The 21,342-nt window shown below is 39.3% G+C and overlaps 1 protein-coding gene across 4 annotated transcripts in view; it reads right to left on the bottom strand.

The window, feature by feature from the left end:
• Nucleotides 1–6,181: 6,181 nt before the first annotated feature.
• Nucleotides 6,182–21,342, bottom strand: part of LOC143656990 (uncharacterized) — a 402,509-nt gene continuing 387,348 nt past the window's right edge. For all 4 annotated transcript variants that reach the window (XR_013162690.1, XR_013162706.1, XR_013162697.1 and 1 more), the window contains one exon: nt 6,182–7,530. Coding sequence is in view for 1 of the 4 variants with exons in the window: in XM_077128840.1 (XP_076984955.1) it covers nt 7,527–7,530 (4 nt within the window). In the remaining 3 variants the exon portion in view is untranslated. The remainder of the gene's footprint in view (nt 7,531–21,342) is intronic.

Raw genomic sequence — 21,342 nt, forward strand, 5'->3', positions numbered from 1 at the left:
ATGTCTTTGCTCATATCTAACATACTACCTGGATTGAGGATGTTAAATTTAAGCCCCACAGTGACTACAAAGCAAACGTGAGAGAATGTGCAAGCTCATAAAAGCAGAAAGTAGAGTACAGAGTTTCAGGGACTGGGGAAAGGGAAATGGAGGAGTGTGCCAGTTTGAGAGTATTATATACTCTAGAAAAGCTATATTTTAATCTTGATCCAATCTTGTGGGAGCAACCATTTCTTTCAATCCTAATTCAGTACTGTAGGTAGGAAACTTCTGATTAGAAGATCTCCACAGAGATGTAACACACCCAATTGTGGGTGTGACCTTTTGATTAGATGGAGATGTGATTCTGCCCATTCAACATGGGTCTTGATCAGTTAACAGGAATCTTTTAAAGGGAAAACATTTTAGAGAGAACCAGAAATGACAGATGCCTCAGAGTTGACAGAGGGAACAGATGTAGATGCTTGAGAACAGTTGTTTCAGAGAACAGAGACACGGATGTTCAGAGATGCCTGGAGCCCAGCAGATATCATCATGATATGTTAGCAAGCCAGAACCTGGAGAGAGCCAAGGGAAGCCAAAAGATGAAAGCCAGCCCCAGGGGAGCAAAATGATGAATCCCCACAGGAACAGTCTGAAAGCAATGGAGCCCAGAAGCAAAGGATTAGTAGATGCCAGCCACGTGACTTTCCAGCTGACAGATTGGTCAGCTTTCTGACCCATTGGTCTTTCTTGAGTGAATGCAACTGCTTGTTGGTTCCTTAATTTGGACACTTTCATTTCCTTAGAACCGTACACTTGCAACTTAATAAATTCCCCTTTTTAAAAGCTGTTCTATCTCTGGTATATTGCATTCTAGCAGCTTACAAACTAGAACAGGAAGTTAATGCATAATGGGTTGCTGTTTGGTTTAATGAGAAATTATTAATAATGGATGGTAGTGAGGATACTAAAACATTGTGAATGTAATTGATCCCATTGACTGGTATGCTTGGGAGTGGATGAGATGGGAATGTTTATGTTGTATGTTTCCCTACAAAAAAATAAAAGAGCAACTAAAGAAACAGTGACAATTAAATATAATGCATGATTCTGGAATGGACTAATAAAGGAGGAGAAAAGACTCAAAAGGACATTATTTAGACATATGAAAAAATTGGAAAATAGACTTTAAGCTCTAAATCAATATTAAATGGACAGGCAGATTTATAGGTAGATAGACTGACAGACAGATGGACTAATAGAATGATAGGCAAATGTGGCAAAATGTTAATAGGTGGATCTGAGTATCTGAAGGAATGGGGTATGTTGGAGTTCTCTATATGGGGTTTGTATTATCTTACAACTGTCCCATAAGTTTGGAATTATTTCACAATAAAAAGTTAAAAAATTAAGCAATGAAGAAAGAGAAATGCTGCATTATACAAAAACACAGCAGTCAAGTACAGTGAGACCATACAATATATATGCCAAGTGCATTATCTTGTTTAAACTCCAAACAATACTTATTATTACCTACCCTCCATTTTTCAACTGAGAAAACTGACACCCATAAGTGTGGAATAATTTGGTACAGTCACACTTCTAAGTCACAGAGCCAGGTGTGGAGCACCATGTAACCTCCAGGACTGCTCTCCTAACCACTACACAATACTGTCTTTCACCAAGTCAAGTGGAGTTCTTAACAAGTGCATTTGAATTCACACTTGAATGATGGTTAATACAGAAGAAATCCCCGTTCTCAGGAATTGACACATAGTGAATCTGCAACCAAATCTAGACAAAATGAGTGGCAAGGTGGGAGCTTGGAGATGGTGCCCCAAGCCCAGTTGATGGGAGCTCCTTGAAACTGGGGACTGTGTCTTTTCATATTTGCATTGCTGGTACCTAGCACAAAGCCCAGCTCAATACACTTTTATTCAATGACCAACATGAGCTTATATTTGAAGGACAGATTAGATTCTTCCAGCTAAAGAGTGAGTTTAGCAGTCCTTGCAAGGGTTAGAACAGCTGAACCAGGGTTTGCTGTGTGTGGGGAACGGAGGAGCAACAGAGAAGCCCATCTGGAACAGATCAGCATTTGCTGCACCCATCAGGATACATTTTGGATCCCTGCCTAGACTATTTATCCAGTTGTCCTTTTTTTAAGCTATCAAGTCCAGCTTACACTAATGACTACATTACTAGTGAGTTACAAATCTTCTGGTGACTAACGAGTCAGTGATATATTTAGGTGTTTATGGACTAAGTTTGTTCACAGGGGGATAACAAAGAAGTTTAGAGTGAATGGACATTTTTAATCCCCGATTCTTTGGTCAAATGGAGACAATAACTAACAGAATGACAAGAGTGGCTTTTAGATGATTTTAAAATACACATTAGTTTCCTCTAGGTTCTAAAGCTCAGAGCCATATTTTACTCATTGTTCTTTGTCTCCTTTATTTAATCAGCCACCAAGTCTTATCTACTTGTAAAATGTTGCTTTCAGCCTTCCATTTCTACTGCTCTGAACTGAAACAAAATCAAAATCCTAAGCCCAGAGAGTAGCTGAATGTTTGCATGAAATACCTTAGAAATCACCAGTACAAGTCCCTGTTAGAGACAGGAAAGAGAAGCAAAGGAGCTTAGCACTTTCCAAAATGAGAGATTAGGGCAGATTGGGGGCCAAAACCAACATCTTCACTTCCAATTCTTTCAATATGTATCAGTGAGGGTTCTTGTCTGTAAGCAACAGAAACTGGCTCTGATGATCTTCAGTGAAATGGAGATTTAGTGGAAGTATTTCAGAACCACCAGGAGGCTGGAGGATCAGCCTCTGAGAAAAGGCAGGAGCCAAAGGTGACTCAACAGCAGGGTGATGGTTATGCTGCCACATGTGGCTATTTACATTTAGAATGTAGTTAGTTAAAATTAAATTGAATTAAAACTTCAGTCCCTCAGTTGTATTAGCCACATAGTGCTAGAGCCTACAGTATTAGACAATGTGGTTTAGCCCATTTCCATCAATGCAGAATGTTCTTTTGGACAGTACTGTATCAGACATTTACTGCATAATAAAAATAATTAAAAGTCATCATTTGAAGGTTAACTGTGTGTCATGCATTGTGATAAGTGTTTTGTATTCATATATCATTAAATCCTAAGAACTATCCTATGAGGTAGACAATAGAATTATCCTTATTTTACAGGTGAGGAACTGAGGTCCAGAAGGGTTAAGTAATTTGGCTAAAATCATACAATTGGTAGGTGATAGGATCAGATTTTACTATTCCCACAGCCAAGTCCAGAGATAACCACTGTGCTATCTCATCTGTTCAAGGGAGCATGGAGTAGTATAAGTAAAGTGTCTCACAAGTCTCCAGATTAACATTCTAATCACCGCCCTCAGGTCTAGCTGTGAGACCTTGGAAAAGTTCATAATTTTCTTCATAAAATGGAGATGATCATAGTTATTTGCCATGGTCATTGTGACGAATGAATGAGTAATATGGGTGGCAGGCTCCACAAGTGCTTTGCAAATAGTAGGAATGCAATAAAGAGCTGTGGTCTTCCTCAATGTTTTAACCTCTCAGGTGTCAAGAACTTCTAAGTTGAGTTAAAAGTACATAGTGAGCCTTTATAAATATTCTTTTAAATGACTGATTCTTTACTCTGAGAAATTTCCCTTTGCTCCCTCCCAGAATTTTCTTTTTAATGTGAGTTTTACAAATTCTTTGACTTACTGCCCACTCAATTTGTGCCTTATTATTAATGTAACATGACAGGGGTAGAGGGTTAGAAATAAATGTTGCCTGCAGGTAACAAGAGCACTGTAGACAGGAAGGAGTTACCTCTATCAACAGGAGCAGAGGAAAGTGGAGTTTTAACAGGAGAAATTCAAGCTTCAGCCCCAACAGGGGTATGAGACCACTCCTTCTTAATGGCTCAATCCCTGGCACAAGTTGAAAGAGGACAAACCTGATTCTAACTGACTTGATAGAGAGCTCATGGAGAATAATAAATGCCATAATTCAGTCAGGCTGTTACCATACCAACTGGAAGGTCAGATGAACAAACAACTGAGAATGAATCAAATTACACAAAATCAAGAAGAAATAGATCTGCTGCCAGGTAAATGGGTGATAAGAGGAAAGCATGGTTCTGTTTCCAGGACAAAACACTTAAAGAAAAAAGATATCCCTCTAGGCTCTTTCCATTGCTTTCCCCCCAATCTGCTATGATTATTCACGCCTCTAAACCTTTGTCCTAAGTGTTCAGAGGAATGTTCTCTGAATCAGGAGAGTTTTAGTAGCAGGAAACAGAAAATCCACCTCAAATTTGCTTAAATAAGGTCAAACTTGGCCAACATAGCTGGAAGTCAGAGGCAGGATAAAACTTCAAGTTGATTTGATCCAGTGGCTCACTCTGGTTTCCTATGGTTCTCTTGGATCCCCTCTTCTTCTTGTATGCTGGCTTCATATTCAGGCTGAAACGGTGGTTCTGGACTTCATATCTATGCATAGCCCTGTGGTAGATTAGACTATTGTCCAGGCATATTTACCCTTTCCCTCTCACTAGCGTACTTTCCCACTCCATTCATGTTGGGCTTGGTCCTGTGATTTACTGTGTTGACATAGCAGGTGGGCCTGAGTCTAGGCTTAGCCATGTGATTTGCATTGGCCAAGGGGATGTTAGCAGATGTGATATATCCTAGTTTGAGATATTCTTGTATATTTCCACTAGTGCTTTTGCATCTCTGCCTTCACCTTGAAGAACGTGTGTAGGCTAGCCCTTTGGTCCTGGAAAGGATGGGAGATTGGAGAAAAACCTGAGCTAGAGCCACTGATCCCCCAGATGCATAAGGGAGCCTAATCAAGATCAGAAGTAAATGAGGCCTAAATCAGTTAAATGAATGCTTATTTGCTATGTGCTGCTAAGATTCACTTGGTGCTGCTTGTTTGTTGCTATATAACTTTTTTGGTTGTTGTTGTTGCTATATAACTTTTTGTGATGATAGCCAAAATATATTGATGATACAATATCCAGTTCAAAAAAAGAGTGTATCTTCTGAAATTTCTCCCACAAGACCAAGAAAAAATGTTGCAGAAGTCCCTAGAAAACCTCTCCTTGTATCTTATTGGTCCAAATTGGTTCACATGCCCAATCACTGAGAAGGGGTGCTGTGCAGGCTTTTTCCATGAGCTCTGAAGGGGTGGAATCAGGATCCCTGGCACCTGGGCTGCTTGGGGGAAGAGGTGGATAGTGAATGAGATCAGGGATCTGTTTAAAGGGGGAAAGGGCAACACCCACAACCCCACCCTTCTCTGGGCTCAAGTCCTGACACATCTATGAAAACTATCAGAGCTTTCTACCCTACCTTGTTTGCTTCCAACTGTAGAGCCCTAACTGGACTGCTCTCTTGGTACTGAAATGGGCATTTGGACATTACTACTCAGGCAACATCCAAGGAGTTTTCCTCTCAATCACTGAATTTTGGTTACAACCCAAGGGGAACAAAATGGTTGAAATCTTGGGCTTTGTGGTCACATCTAGTTTCAAGTATTGGATCCATAATTTACTAGGAAAGTTACTTAACCTGTCTAAGCCTCAGTTTCCCCCTGTATAAAATGGGCCAATAATAGCATTGACTTTATAGCTTGTTGGACAAATGTATCAGTTAGTAAATATTAGTGGGTTTTCTCCTCTTAGAAGGAGAACTGGGAGACTTATTCCATAACAGGCCATTCAGAACTCACTCAGAGTTTGGAGTGTTTAAAATAGTCTAGTTAGACCTTGTCAATGAGCTATTCTTTAGAAACCAAGGAGGCAAGGAGGTCCTCCCATGAAAGCAAAAATAGAGTGCCGGGGTGAGTCAACGGGGGCTGAGGCATATCTCTCTCAAGGAAGCTGTTATTTCTCTATTCATTTGGTGTATGGTAATGAAAATTGACATAAGCCATTTAGGCAAAAAAGTAAATGTTTACCACAAGGACATAAACCATCTTATGGAATTCCAAGGTGATAATGCAGAGACTAGAGCCAGAACCTGGAATGCTCTGCTTTTTTTTCTCTAGATTCTTTCAGAAAGCATCTGCTTCATTCTGTCTCCTCTACACAGACCATCTTTTCCTGCTTTTCTATTTTCATGTCATAATCTGGTAACTCCATTTTTCTCATCTCATACTTCTAGTTATCCTTGGAGACTGACTTCCTGTTTCTAAGTTCCATTTTCAAATTCTGGGAGAGAGACTATGTTTGGCCTCGTTTGGACCAGGTATTTTCCAGTACATGACATCACTGCCAAATAAACCTCAGGGAACCACCTCTGAAGAGAGAGGTGTAAGCTGGACATACACTTCAAAAAATTTTTAATAATTTATTTTTACTGTTTAATAGTGGTAATTCTTGCTCAGCCCCCAAACCTCACTGCCCTGATAATTCTAATATGGGAAGTCAGGAGAGTGATATGCAACTTGGCATGTTTAGAAAGGTCTCCAGGTGACTTTAAATGACAAGCTTAAGAAAACTCACAAATATAATGGAAAGGAAGGAAGACTATATAAAAAGAGGGTAAGAAGACTGGATTTTCAGCCTGGAGAAAGTAAAATCAATAATGTTTAAGCAAACAGACAACTCACCAACAGATGATATCCAGCAGTTTTCTGTCTCCAAAGAGAATAGTCAAAGAGTAGGAGGTTAGATATAAGGAAATGTTTCTTAATAGGAAGAGAAATTTTTAAAAATGGAAGAGCTTTGTATCTGCATGGCAATCCAATTGTGCCTGAGGGTAGGTAACCAGGCCAGCTGACCTTTCTGAATAATATTCAGTTCAAGTCTAGGGTCCCAGGGCCAAGTTCACACAGAGCCAAATCAGGCCTGGGAATGGAAAAGCAGCTGTTCCAGATGGGCCCTGAATTATACAGAAAAATAAAGGGATGAGGGGAATGACTTACTCTAATCTTCTCCAACCCAAATATTGGGGTCAATTCAATTGCACCCTTGACTGCTCTAAAGAAAAAGAAGCACACCATGTGGGTTCTTTCAGGAGGCAAAGAAAGGGCAAGGACCCCAACCATCTCCTCTCATCTCCCAGTCTGGGTCCCAGGCCAGGATTCTCTCATGGTCCAGGTGCCCTAACTCTGGACAGCAGGTGGGATGCTAGAGCTTGCCATGGGGTTGGCCCTTACTAGGGGTCAAGATGTCAGCATGAACAGAGAAAGCCGGGATGGAGTCAGGCCTCAATACGTAATTCAGTCAAGCAGGCTGTGATCAGAGTCTTCTCTGCTTATACTTACATCCCTTGTCTCATCATCAGAAGCCCATTTGCCTCTTGGTTATTGCATTACATTAGCAGTTAGGGCCTATTTCGGATAGGCCTGGAACTTAGTTGTCAAACTTTCCTTTGGTTTTTCCACCTGCTTCAGGCTGGCTGTTGTGAGTTCCCCAAGTATGGGTTTATTCTCCAACCATACTGCTGTCCCTCCTTACTATCCCTCAACTTCCTTCTTCTGAGAAGCCAGCTGGAGGGTGATAAGATCCTAGGGTGTCTATCTGTAAAAGAAAAAGAAAGCATGAAGTCTCACTTAGGTCTCAAGTCTTTATCTAGAGCTCATCATTCAAGTAGCTGTATATAAAGTGATAGCTGTAGGCTTATTCTTATTCAGTACAGAGTATCAATTCTGTATTAACGCTCCCCAGAATCTCATGGCAGAAGGCAGTGGAAAGGTGATTGCAAGGCAGCATTAGGGCATTCCTGGGTCCCTGGGGGCTGTTATCCCATTAAAACTCCAGTAGAGTCGAAGTTTGTTAACATTAGGACTCGAGCATTCTAGCTGACAGACACATTTAGGGAGCACTGCTTGGTTCTTAATTATGCTTCCTTTATACAGTGTATAAACACATTTGACATTTGTTCTCTTTCCTCACCTCTCAAAGGAAGAGAAATCACAAGTGGCACTTTTTATAAATTTCCTACATACCAGCATATTAATCTAATATATATTTGGATATTTGGGAGTTATAGCCTATGCTTCTCCTATTCAGTTCCTGTGGATTGATCTCTGAACTCTCATAAACAAGTCCCATGAGGAAAGGGGAGCATAAATAGTTCCCCCAGATGCCAGCCCCAACAGCTACAGCTCTACACCACTGAGTGCTTCAATGGGAATTACAACACTGTCAGTGACACGCCATCCCACTCACCATCGCCTGCCCCTCCAAAAACATGCCCCTGAAATCTAGACAGAAGTTTCCCAAAGTGGATCCCAGAACTATAATATCTCCAAGTGATCCTCAGAAAAAACTGTCTAAGGTCAAACAAGTTTGACAAGTATTTTTCCCTCCACCATTGGTAATTCCCAAGGCATACTTTTTTTTCATATTTTTATTGACAAATCTTCACACACATACAGTTCATATGTGGTATACAATCAATGACTCACAATGTCACCACATAGTTGTGTATTCATCACCATGATCATTTTTTAAAACATTTGCATCACTCCAGAAAAAGAAATAAAAAGAAAAAAGGAAAAAACTCATATATCCCATACTGCTTACCCCTCCCTCTCATTGACGGCTAGTATTTCCATCTACTAAACTTATTTTATTCCTTATCCCCCCTATTATTTATTTTTATCCATATTTTTTACTCATCTGCCCATACCCTGAATAAAAGGAGCATTAGACACAAAGTTTTCACAATCACACAGTCTTTGACTTTATTTAACTCGAGAATCTTAAATTTATCTTACCATAGGGGTCTTTATTTATTTAATGTAATACTTATTAACATTCTGTGGAGTGAATGTTCTACTAAACAGAGCTTGGAAATGCTGGCTTGCACCAATGTCTAATTGAAATAAGAAGCATTACCTACAGGTCTTCCCTGCCCCCTCCTTTTAATTTGACTTCTGTAGGTACCACTATAATACTTGGATTATAGATTTCTAACTGTCTTATAAAGTGGTCTTTACTCACAGCTATTCATACCAAACTGACCTCAATATAAGGGGTATTGTAGTCCCAATCAGCCAATTCTACCTTGGAATTGGGGAATTTAAACAAGGCTCGAAGAAAGTTTTTATATGGAAATTTAGATCCAGAAAGTTAAGGTGATACATGCTTCAAAATCCATGCTTCCTTATTTCAATACTTAGTTAAAATACCATGTCTGAAGAAAATGTATATAATTTTCATTGTCAATATCAAAAGGTGACAGTAATTGTTAACTTCCATGAGTGGAAAAATCTACAACAAAAGAAATGCTAATATTCTTAAAAGTCTAAATCCTTTACAGGGCGTGGCATATCCTATAATCAGTCTCTTGGGTTTGAATTCTTTCCTTTAGATTACACTGTATTTATAATTCAGTTCACCTATTCTGTCACCAACTCTAGACACCTATGTTTTGAAGGTGTCTCCTGGAATTAAAATTTGGTTTCATTTGTCCATGTGGCAGAGGAGGGTGAGAGATAATCATTGCTGGCTAGTGATCGATAGGGAGTCCTCTAAACTATCATGGATGCCCTAAAAATGAAGGGTGGTAAGGGCAATTTTTCTCAGTTTCAGGTCAGTACAACTATTGTATACGTAGGCACTAAATGAGAGACGAATGTGTGTTCTGCAGAATATCTCATGTTTAGTTCTTTGTGGTATAAGCACTATGGCACAGATAAAGGAACAAACACAAATCACTAGTAGACATAATTATTGGCAAGACAAGCTGATGAGCATGTGGTGGTGAGAGCTGGAGGCCAGTCATATCTGGAGAGGGTGGCTTGGTAAATGGACAGGGGGACTTAGACATCGTTATTTACAGTGGAGAGTTTGCCTGCAAAGGATGACTTTGCCAACAAGTTTAAAAATTGTCCATTTATTGTTTCTGTCAGCCCTTTTGGGCCTGCTGAAAGGAAACCTGCTGATCCTGACAAGATCAAAATGACCCTTGAAACCATTTGATAATGGGCCAAACTCACAGATTTTGTTCTCTCTCGACATGATACCTTTCTATTGGATTTGAAGTGGCAGGAACAGAAAGTGGTTCTACACAAAATCCACCCAGGAGTGAAAAAGTGCATCTTCCAGGGTTTGAACTTTTTTAGTAAGAAATTCTCCATGTTCTGCACATTATTACAAGGAACACTGCTTCCTTTATCTTAGTCTCTGAAGAACAGCTCGAGCCTTCTCTCTCAGTATGGAACATTTTACCAGAATAATGGAATGGAGGGCAGAGTGTTGCACTGGGTTTCCCAAGGCTGATGGAATGAGCCCAGGGTGGAGGTTGCCTGTGGATTTCCTATCCCCTTTGCAGAAGAACTGGACTAGGAGGGGAGCAAGGGGACTCCCACAGGCAGAGGGAACAGAGGAAAGACTTGCTCCCTCGCTATGGGTTCTGGGAAAAGCTAAACTACCTTGTGGCCTAGCCCAGTCTGAGTTTTAGTCAAAGGAGCCAAGTTTACTTACCACCACTACCCCCTTCCCCACACCTTCCTCACACACAATAATTGAAAGCTGTTTAAAGTATTTCACATGAAAACACCAAAAGGGGATTGCATTCCTTTCCCACAGCAAAATTTACACAAATCTATTTGCAGGGCCCAGTGCAAAATGAAAATGCAGGACCCTTTGTTCAATAATTATTAAGCATTTCCAGAGTGACAGCAGAACGTTAAGCCAGGCATGGGGCCCTTCTGAGCGTGGAACCCTGAGCAGCTCCATAGGTATCAGGCCTAAGAAGCCACACCTGCCCTAAGGATATTTCTCTCATTGCCTCTTCTCTCAGACACAAAGTGGCTGCAGCAAGGGTATCTCCCTACTCTTCTCCAAACTACAATGGCAGTAAGCTTCCTCTGCATGCTAGCTCTGTCTTAGCTCTTTAAAATGTAAATCCACTCATTTCTTGTTACTCTTCATTTCTGCCTGACTCCCAGTCCTTATTCAGTACTACAAAAATGGTATTTAAGCTAACCGTATACGAGTCTTCCTTACAGGCAGCGCTATGGACAACAGATTTAAAACACCTAACCTTTAGTATTTTATTAGCATTTTATTTTACTTTTAGAATTTATTAATCATTGACATGTATACTCTTGTGATCAGGTACTTGGGACTCTGCCATGCATAAAATGAAACTGTCCCTGACCTCAAGGAATTTCTGTTCTCAATAGGAAATGATGATGATAGATAGCAGCTGTAAAATACCTATGATGTGCTGAGAAATGTGCAGAATCGTTTATATACATTAGCTCCTTTAATCTGCACAATCATGTGAGATACATATTCTTGTTATTTCCATTTGCAGATGAGGACCTAGAGAGACTGTTGATTGCCCTTGTTCACAACCCCAACCTCAACCCACCCCAACCCTCTGGCTCCACCTTGGGTTTCTGATACTATCAAGCCATGCTATGCAAACCAATGAGAATGATGAGCTCTCCTCCCCGCATTCTTCTCTGCCTGCTAAACAATAGGTCCTAAATTAATATTTGCTGAATAAATGAATTTGTTGATTATTGGGTAAAGGAAGGAGATGACAATGTAAAATATATAGTAAACGGAAAAGAATTGATCAAGTCTGGTTAGATATAACTGTGTATGATTTTAAATAGTACCTTGATCCTGTGGCTTATGGAGCTTTCAGTAGCAGTTTCTAAACACCCACTTACTTTTCAGTGGCTAAAATCCTGGTCCAGTTCATCTTACTATTCCCTACAGGCAGGCCCTGCATGGGACCGATTAGTTGCTCAATAAATTTACTCCTTTGAGCAAATCTGAATAGAATGGGATTGAAGTAAATTGGGACATTTTTGCAAGGACCTGGCTTTAAACCGGGAGAGCTTTAAATGCAAATTAAACAAGCTCTTTAAAAAGCACAAAGTAACTGTGGAAAAGCTCCAACAGCCTCAAATACCTGTGTCAGTCTAAGGGAACCTGAAATTTGGGCACAAAAGGTTCCAGGCCACCACATACCATCATGCAGCCTGCTCATTTTCCAACCATGATGAGGGAGTTAAATGAAGTCTATAAATGCTGCTACACTTCTATGAGTGGGTATTACATAATGTTTCTTTAAGTTACCAGGACTGCCGCACAGGGATTCTGTCTCATCTTTATGGATGCCTTGTCATAATTTCTAGAATTATGAAAGCCATCCCTTACCTCATTATATTGCAAGGAAGCAATATTTAAAGTTTCTCTTCTCCCTTAGTTTGGAACACATAAAATAATTTTTCACCACTCTGAATCAGAGCAGAGGAATTTAAATTTATTCATTTGCATGAAGCTCTGAGTTGAGCTGGGGAAAGAAACTCCCTGTTCTGGCAGGTCTCAGCTTCTGAGTAAGCAAGATCTGAATCCGGTTCTAAATGCATTCCTGAGAGATGGAGCGCTGCCTGAGAGTTGTTCTGATAACCCCTCACTCAGCTCCCTCTCTCCTCCTCCCCCCACACCCCCCAAATGTTTATGTTTCTATTTCAGCAAGTTGTTTTTACTTTTTTCTTTTTTTCAACTTGATCCTCAAACTCAGATCCAAAAATCCCAGATAGGCAATTCAGTAAAGATATTACCACCTTGAAAGATATGACCTATAATGATAACAAATCAACCAACAGCTTTCTCCCGAAATTTTGACATTGATCACATTGTCGCACAAGAAGAGGGACAAGGCTTTAAGCCTCCTGGAATATTATATAGAAATAGAATAAACCAGGCTGAGGCTCCGAAGTTTCTGGAAGTAGGTTAATTTTCTATGGCCATAAGGCTTAGCCGAGTAGCCTCTGAGAGTCTGAGCCCCAAACAAAAGGCAACCTTAGCTTTTATAGACTGAATTACATGTTAGAGATAAAGTAAACTTCATATGGCTGCCGGCAATTGTTAAAAGACAAACAATTGGTCAGTTTAAGGCGCAAAACGGGTTAGGTAAGCAGGTGAGCTATTAGTGGAGGGTCCCCATCCCAGGTGACTTATCTCACTTACCTGCAGTTTTACCCATTCCTGAAGGTCAGGAGAGGGGGTTTGGGGATTTTCTACAGAGAAGGCAGTGGAACCAGAAGAAGGAGGGAAGAGGCCTGCCCGCTTGCTACAACATCACTCTTGGTCCAATGCCTAGGAAGCTGCCTCATCATTGCATATCTGGATTACTGAGAGCTGGCTGTTTATGAGGAGAAATAACATGCTCAGGGCTACATGGCTAGTACAAGGTGGAGAAGGAGCTCCAGTACAGCTCTGCTAAGCCCATGTACCTAATGACTCAGAGGTATTCCTTTTCTATAGAAACATTAATGCTTCAGAAGATAGCTACTGAGTAGCTGCATATGAAACTCTGATCATGGAGGAGAAGGAATAGGACAATTGTTTACAAAGAAAAAGATACCGATACTGATCTGCTGATGGATCCATGCTATGGGCTCTGCTTACCTCCCCAACTTCCATGATGGCACCATTCAGGCACCTGCTTGTGCCTGAAGCAGGTGAGTGGGCTTTCTCCCCTTCAATCAGGCAAACACACACACACACACACACACACACACACACACACACACACACACACACACACAACAGAACCGCAAAGAGAAGTGAAGTCTACTAAGTCCACAGAATGGTAAGCCTTTGGGTGTAGTGTCTGGCCCCAGAGATTTTTAGGACATCCCCATTGGACCAGTGCTTTAGCTAGAGACTAATCTGGAGAGTATCTTCCCATCTCACTTCCCTCTATGCTTTCAATTTTTTCTCTTACTTTTGCTGATCCACTTTTGCTTTTAGGTTGGCAGTCATCTCTTTTCTCTTAAGGAGGCAGGAGCTTGAAATCATAAGGATGGAAGTAGGGCTAGTGGGTGAGGAAGAAGCCATTATAGTGACTGGGCTCTGGATGAATTATTTTTTAAAAGCAGCCTGTCATCTTGCTCTGGAAAGGTTTACTTCCTGCTAAACTATCTCATGTATCTCATTTTCTCCTTCCTCTCTTTAAGTTGTTCTACAAGCATTTCCTTCTGTTGCTTTATCTGTGAGAAGCACACAGCTCTAGAAAGGGGAAAGAAAGAGAAGAAAATAATATGTGTGTTAAACTAATTGATACAGATATGTATTATTGGGGGTTATCCAACATCATTTTTCTTTCTTTTGGTAACTGTTCTAGTTTGCTAGCTGCTGGGAATGCAACACACCAGAGATGGATTGGCTTTTAATAAAAGGGGATTTATTTTGTTGGTTCTTCAGAGGAAAGGCAGCTAACTTTCCACTGAGGTTCTTTCTTACGTGGAAGGCACAGGATGGTCTCTGCTGGTCTTCTCTCCAGGCCCCTGGGTTCCAACAACTTTCCCTGGGGTAATTTCTTTCTCCATCTCCAAGGGCCCGGGCTGAGCTGCAAGTGCTGAGATGAGGAATGGCAAGCTGCTTAGCAGTGCTACGTTGCAATCTCTCATTTAAGCACCAGCCAATTAAGTCAAACGTCACTCATTGCAGCAGACACGCCTCCCAGCCGACTGCAGATGTAATTGGCAATAGATGAGGTTCACGTACTGTTGGCTTATGTCCGCAGCAACAAGATTAGGTATGCTCACCTGGCCAAGTTGACAACTGAATCTAACTAACAGTAACAGTACTCCAACTTTCTTTTGTGACCTAGGAAAGACATCAAGGGGTCTTAATATCAACTAATCAAGTTATTCCTGAAGCCATATCTACCCAAGAACTATATAGTTGTAAAAGTAAGAAAATCTTTTTTGGCTCTAACTGGTTTGAGTTTGGAAGAAGAGTCATTGATGAAGTGCTTTTCCCTTAAAATTGTAACGCTGATCAGATCTTTCTGACCAAGACTCTATTGATGTTTACAGGTCTTTAACTCTGACATCCTCCAGTATCCCCTGGCTTGAAATCCAGGAGCCTGTAATTCTGAAATGAGTACAGGGTACAGAGAGAGAGCATTCCAGAAGTTCTTGCATGAAGACTGGAGATGGAGCCACTTAACAGTCAAAGACAGCAGGGTTAATCCCCAAGTTTTGTTTTGTTTTTTATTTTTCCTTTCTTACTTCTCTAATCACAGACTTCAGCAGTCCACAGATACCTAAAACTCTAAGGAAGGGTGTGCTGGTTTGAAAGGATATATGCCCCCTAAGAAAAGCCATGTTTTCATATAAATCCCACTTCTTAAAGGTAGAATAATCCTTATTCAATACTGTATATATGAAACTGTAATGAGATCATCTCCCTGGTTGATGTGATTTAGTTAAGAATGGTTGTTAAACTGTCTTGTCTCCACCCATTTGAGTGGGTCTTGATTAGTTTCTGAAGTCCTATAAAAAAGGAAACATTTTGGAGAGAGAGATTCAGAGAGAGCAGAGGAGAACAACATAGCCATGAGAAGCAGAGTCCACCAGCCAGTGACCTCTGGAGATGAAGAAGGAAAATGCCTCCCGGGGAGCTTCATGAAACAGGAAGACAGGAGAAGAAACTAGCAGATGACTCCATGTTCACCATGTGCCCTTCCAGATGAGAGAGGAACCCTGACCGTGTTCACCATGTGCCTTTCCAGATGAGAAAGAAACCCTGAACTTCATCGGCCTTCTTGAACCAAGGTATCTTTCCCTGGATGCCTTTGATTGGACATTTCTATAGACTTGTTGTAATTGGGACATTTTCTTGGCCTTAGAACTGTAAACTAGCAACTCATTAAATTCTCCCTTTTAAAAGCCATTCCGTTTCTGGTATATTGCATTCCAGCAGCTAGCAAACTAGAACAAAGGGGAAACTTTCAAAGGATCTGGAGACTTCATGAAAGTGGACAAATGCTGGTGGCTGTTTTATTTTTTGTCTGTCTGTTATGCCACATGGCCCTGCACCCTGGTGCAGCCACAGGAAATGAGCAGAGGAGTGGAATAACACTCTGAAAGGAAAAATGGAAAAGGGAAGTCCTAAAGAACCAGGGAGATCATGAAGAAGAAGGAGCTTGAGAAACTGAATCTGTAAAGTTGTTTATGAATGCCTAGACTTACCCCCAAATGGCACATGCCTAACTAAAACTAACCACACAATACCACTGTCAGGTCAGACAACAACCCAGGTTCCAGACTAGCTACTGGTGGTACGTGGTGATCTGAAGAGCACTGTAAAGTCTTTGCAAACAGCCTTGACATTGAACTACAGTTCTCAGAGGCTTGTTGAAATTTGTGACCTGAACCTAAGTAGTTTAAATGACTGCTAAAACAAAATCAACATTCTTCATAGGATTTAAACAAGATCCAGAGTCTAATAACATAGTATTCAAAATGCCTAGATTATATTCCAATATTACACAGCACATGAAGGGTCAGGAAAATTTCAACTTACATGAGAAAAGTTAATCAACAATCACAAGTGTCAGCATGACACAGCTTATAAAGTCTTAAGCCAGTTATTATGAAATGTTCCATAAATAAAAGTAAATGCACTTGAAATAAATGGAAAGTAATAATTCTCAGCAGAGAAATTCAAACCCTAAAGAAGAACCAAATGGACATTTTAGAAATGAAAAACACAATGACTGACTTTTTAAAAAAGATCAGTGAATGAGTGCAATACAGAATTTAGATTACAGAGGAAAGACTCTGTGAACATGAAGACAGATCAATAGAAATTATCCAATCTGAATAACAGAGAGAAAGAAGATTCAAAAAATGACAGAGCCTCAGGGGCATTTGATCATTGGGTTCCCAGAACAAGGGAAGAAAGACTATAAAACAACAAACAAAAAAATTAAAAGTAATAGTGGAAAACTCCACCAATTTTGGGAAATAAACAAGTCAGGAAAAAATAGAATAAAAAGACGATATCAATAACATTGAAAAGAGAAAAGCGATAGAGAAAAATCAATGAAACCAAGGTTGCTACTTTAAAAAAATCAATAAAATTGATAAATTTCTAGCAAGACTGACAAAATACAAAAGTGAGAAAACACAATTTACTGACATCAGTAATGAAAGGAAGGCTATCATATAGACCTCTCAGGAATTTGAAGGATAATAAGGAAACACTATGAACAATTCTATGTATATAAATTAAGCAACTTGGATGAAATTAGCCAATGACTTGAAAATCACAAACTACCAAAAGGAACTCATGATAAAATAAGTAACTTGCATGTCTATACCTATTAGATCAGTTGAATTCATGCTTTAAAACCATCCAAAACAGAACTCTCCAGTTCCAGATCATTTCACTGGACAAATCTACCAAATATATAAAAATAAATAATGCTAATTCTATACACTCTTGTGTTGAAACTAGAATACTCCCCATCTCATTTTAAGAGGGCAGCATTATCCTTATAGCAAAACCAAAGACAGTACAAGAAAATAAAATTACAGCCCAGTATCATTAAAAACATAGATAGAAAAGTCCTTAATAAAATATTAGAAAATCAAATCCACAAAGATACAAAAAGAATAGCATATTATTACCAAGTGGGATTTATTCATAAGAATGTGAGGTTGGTTCATTTTTAAAAATCAATCAAAATAACACACCAGTTTAACAGTGCATTTATGATAAAAAAAAATTCTCAACAAATTAGGAATAAAGGGAAGTTCTTTAACTTGATGAAGACCATCTACAAAAACCTCCAGTAAAAGTTCCAGGGGAGATGGAACAGGGAGTCCAGGACTTAGTCTTCCCACTAAAACAACTATTAAACAAGCACGAGCTATCTAAAACAATTATTTTGAAACACCAGAGGCCAGATAAATTACAGTAAAGAGCTGAAAATTGCTCTCTGTGCAGCACTACAGTGCCCATCCCTGACTCTCACAGCAGGCCACTGTGTCAGTCCTTGGCTAGTTCACTGGTGGCAGAAAGGGACATAATAATCCTCTTCTCCAAGAACAGGGGCGGGCATGGTCAATCACTGATCACAGCTTTTTCTAGTGAATTCAGATCACTGGTTCCCAGCTTTGAGGGCAGTATTCTTTCAACTCCACCCTAGCAAAGGTGGCAGCAATCTTTGTTTCAAAGCTCCCCAGAGAGGGGCAGTGGTGGTGGAGAATTAAAGACCAGCACTTCCTCAGTGCTGCAGGAGACAGTTAGTTGAAGGGCTCCATTTCCTGGGCAGGTCAGGAAAGTTCAGCTGCTGGGAGCTGTTGGAGATTTTGGCCCCCTTCCTGATCCTCTCCCCAGGGTATTTTGGAGCCAGTCTGCATGCCCTTCATAGGTGCCTGGTCCTGTTTTGGCTGGGAAAGACTGATTTAGGAAAGTCCTCTCTGGGGGTCCCTCTTTTCCCAAAATTTGCCCTCCAGGCAAATGTAGCATGAGACAAAAAAAGGAATAAAAATCTATAAAGGCAGATAGTCTGGGACAAAGGCCTGCTGGCTTTAATACCTGGGAAAGGAAGTCTATCTCCTGAGAAACAGATGTGGGTGCAACCAAACCCAATAAACGGTGGAACTCCAAAACAACTAAGAAGCACAATCCCAGGATGGGATAGAAGCCTAAAAAGACAGGGAATACCCACCACTTTTAATTCACTTTGGGGAGAAAAAATAGACTATCAGTAATAAAAAAAACCTACCAATAAAGAAAAGACCAGGATCAGACGGTTTCACAGAGGAATTCCACCAAACACTCTAAGAAGACTTAACTCCAGTTCTGCTCAAACTCTTCCAAAATATTGAAGAGGAAGGAACACTCCCTAACTCATTCTATGAGGTCAATATCACCCTTATACCAAAGCCAGATAAAGATACCACAAGGAAAGAAAACAATAAACTACAATTTATTATGACTATAGATGCAAAAATCAGCAAAATACCAGCAAATTGTATCCAAAAGCATATTCAAAGATTTATAGGCCACGATCAAGTGGCCTTTATCCCCAGCATGCTAGGTTGGTTCAACATAAGGAAGTCAGTTAATATAATATACCACAATAACAGAATGAAGAAGAAAAACATATGATCATCTCAAACGATGCAGAAAAGTCATTTGACAAACTATAACACACCTTTCTTGATAAAAACACTTAGAACACTAAGAATAGAAGGAAACTTCCTCAGCATGATTAAGGGCATATATGAAAAGACAACAGCTAACAGTTTACTTAAAGGTGAAAGACTATAAGCTTTCCCTCTGAGATAGGAACAAGACAAAGACACCCACTGTCGCCAAATAACATTGTATTGGAAGTTTTTGCCAGAGCAATTAGGAAAGAAAAAGAAATAAACAGCATCCAAATAAGCAAAGAAGAAGTAAAACTTTTCCTCTTTGTAGATGATATGATCCTAGATACAAAAAATATATCCTGAGAAATCCCCAACAAAGCTCTTAGAGCTAATAAATGAATTGAGAAAAGTGGCAGCTATAAGGTCAAAAACAAAAAATCAATAGTATTTCTATACACAAGCAATGAATAATTAGAATAAGAAATCAAGAAAAAATTTCCATTCACAATAGCAACTAAAAGAATCAAATATCTAGGAATAAATCTAAGCAAGGATATAAAGGACTGTACCCAGAAAAATGCTAAAAGAAATTAGTGACCGAAATAAATGGAAGGATATTCCATATTCATGGATTGGAAGACTAAATATCATTAAGACATTAATACTATCCAAAGAAAATTTTAGAGTCAATGCATCTCTATCAAAATTCCTTTATTTTATACAGAAATAGAAAATCAAATCATTAACTTTATATGGAAGGGTAAGGAACCCTGAATAGCTAAAGCCATCCCAAAAAAGAAGAATGAAGTTGGAGGACTCATATGTCCTGATCTTAAAACTTAATAAAAGCCTCAGTAATCAAAACACATAAACTGTGATACTGGCACAAGAACCACATAGACCAATGTAATAGAACTAAGAGCTCAGGAAATAACTCACATTTATGGCCAACTGATTTTGACAATGGTGTAAAGACCACTCAATTGGGAAAGAATAATCTCTTCAAATGGTACTGGGAAAACTGGATCTCCATTTGAAAAAAAAAAGGACCCTAGGGCAGACAATGATGGCTCAGTGGCAGAATTCTTGCCTCCCATGCTGGAGACCCTGGTTCAATTCCCAGAGCCTGCCCACACCAAAAAGAAAAAAGAAAAAGAACCCTTTTCTCACACCAGATACAAAAATCAACCCAAAATGGATCAAAGACTTTAATATAAAAGGTAAAACTATCAAACTCCTAAGGAAAAATGAAAGGTAGCATATTTAGGACTTATATTATGCAATACTTTCCTAGACTTTACACACAAAGCACAATCAACAAAAGAAAAAATAGACACATGAAAACAGTTAGAATGGGTATAACCCAAATATCCTTGAAGTTTGGGAGAAGGATCAAAGAGAAGCAGGAATTATAACAGAAGTTGGGATTTAACAAATGAGTTTGACTACTGAATCATTCTATTGATTTTTATTTTTAGTTTCCAGTGTCTTGGAGCAGCTAGAAGGAAAAACCTGAAATTGTGGAACTGTAACCCATACCAAACTTCAAAATCTGCTGTATGTATTTGTTATAATGGATTTTGAAACTATTGCTCTTTTGTATATGCTATATTTTACAATTAAAAAATGTACAGGGCCCCTATTTAGAATGACGAAAATGTCTGGGAAATAGACGGTGGTGATGGTAGCACCACATCGTGAACACAATTAAGAAATATATATATGAATATTATTAATAGGGGAAATGTTAGATTGTATATATGGTAACAGAATAGAGTTTAAAACAATCCACGAAACTATACTACACACACAGTGAACCCTAAGTGAAACCATGGACTTTAATTAATAGCACAATTATGAAAATGTGCTATCATAAATTTTAATAAATGTTACATATCAGTGCAAGGTATTGGTGGTGGGGAGGTGTATGGAAATCCTGTCTTTTATTCATGGTTGCTCTGTAAACCCACTTCTCTAATTTAAGAAACCCTACACTAAAAAACCTAACCAGACCTAACAGATATAGATACAGAGATATAAAAATGATATAGATAGAACACTTCACACAGCAGCAGAATGTACATTCTTCTATAGTGTACATGGGTCATTCTCTAGAAAAGACCACATGATAAATCACAAAATGAGTATCAATGAATTTAAAAATTATGAAATCATGTTATGTATTTTTCAGACCAAAACAGAATGAACGTGAAATTAAAAACAGAGGGAGAATTGGAAAAGTCACAAATCTATGGTAATTTAAAAATAAAAAAACACAAAAAATTAGGAAATATCTTGAAGCAAATAAAAATGAAAACATGATGTACCAAAACATGGGATGCAGCAAAGGCAGTGATCAGAGAGAAATTTATAGCTGTAAATGCTTCCACTAAAAAGAAGAAAGATCTCAAATCAAAAACCTAACATCACAACTGGAGGATATGGAAAAATAAGAATA

The sequence above is a fragment of the Tamandua tetradactyla genome, chromosome 15, assembly GCF_023851605.1.
Source record: "Tamandua tetradactyla isolate mTamTet1 chromosome 15, mTamTet1.pri, whole genome shotgun sequence".
NCBI lineage: Eukaryota > Metazoa > Chordata > Mammalia > Pilosa > Myrmecophagidae > Tamandua > Tamandua tetradactyla.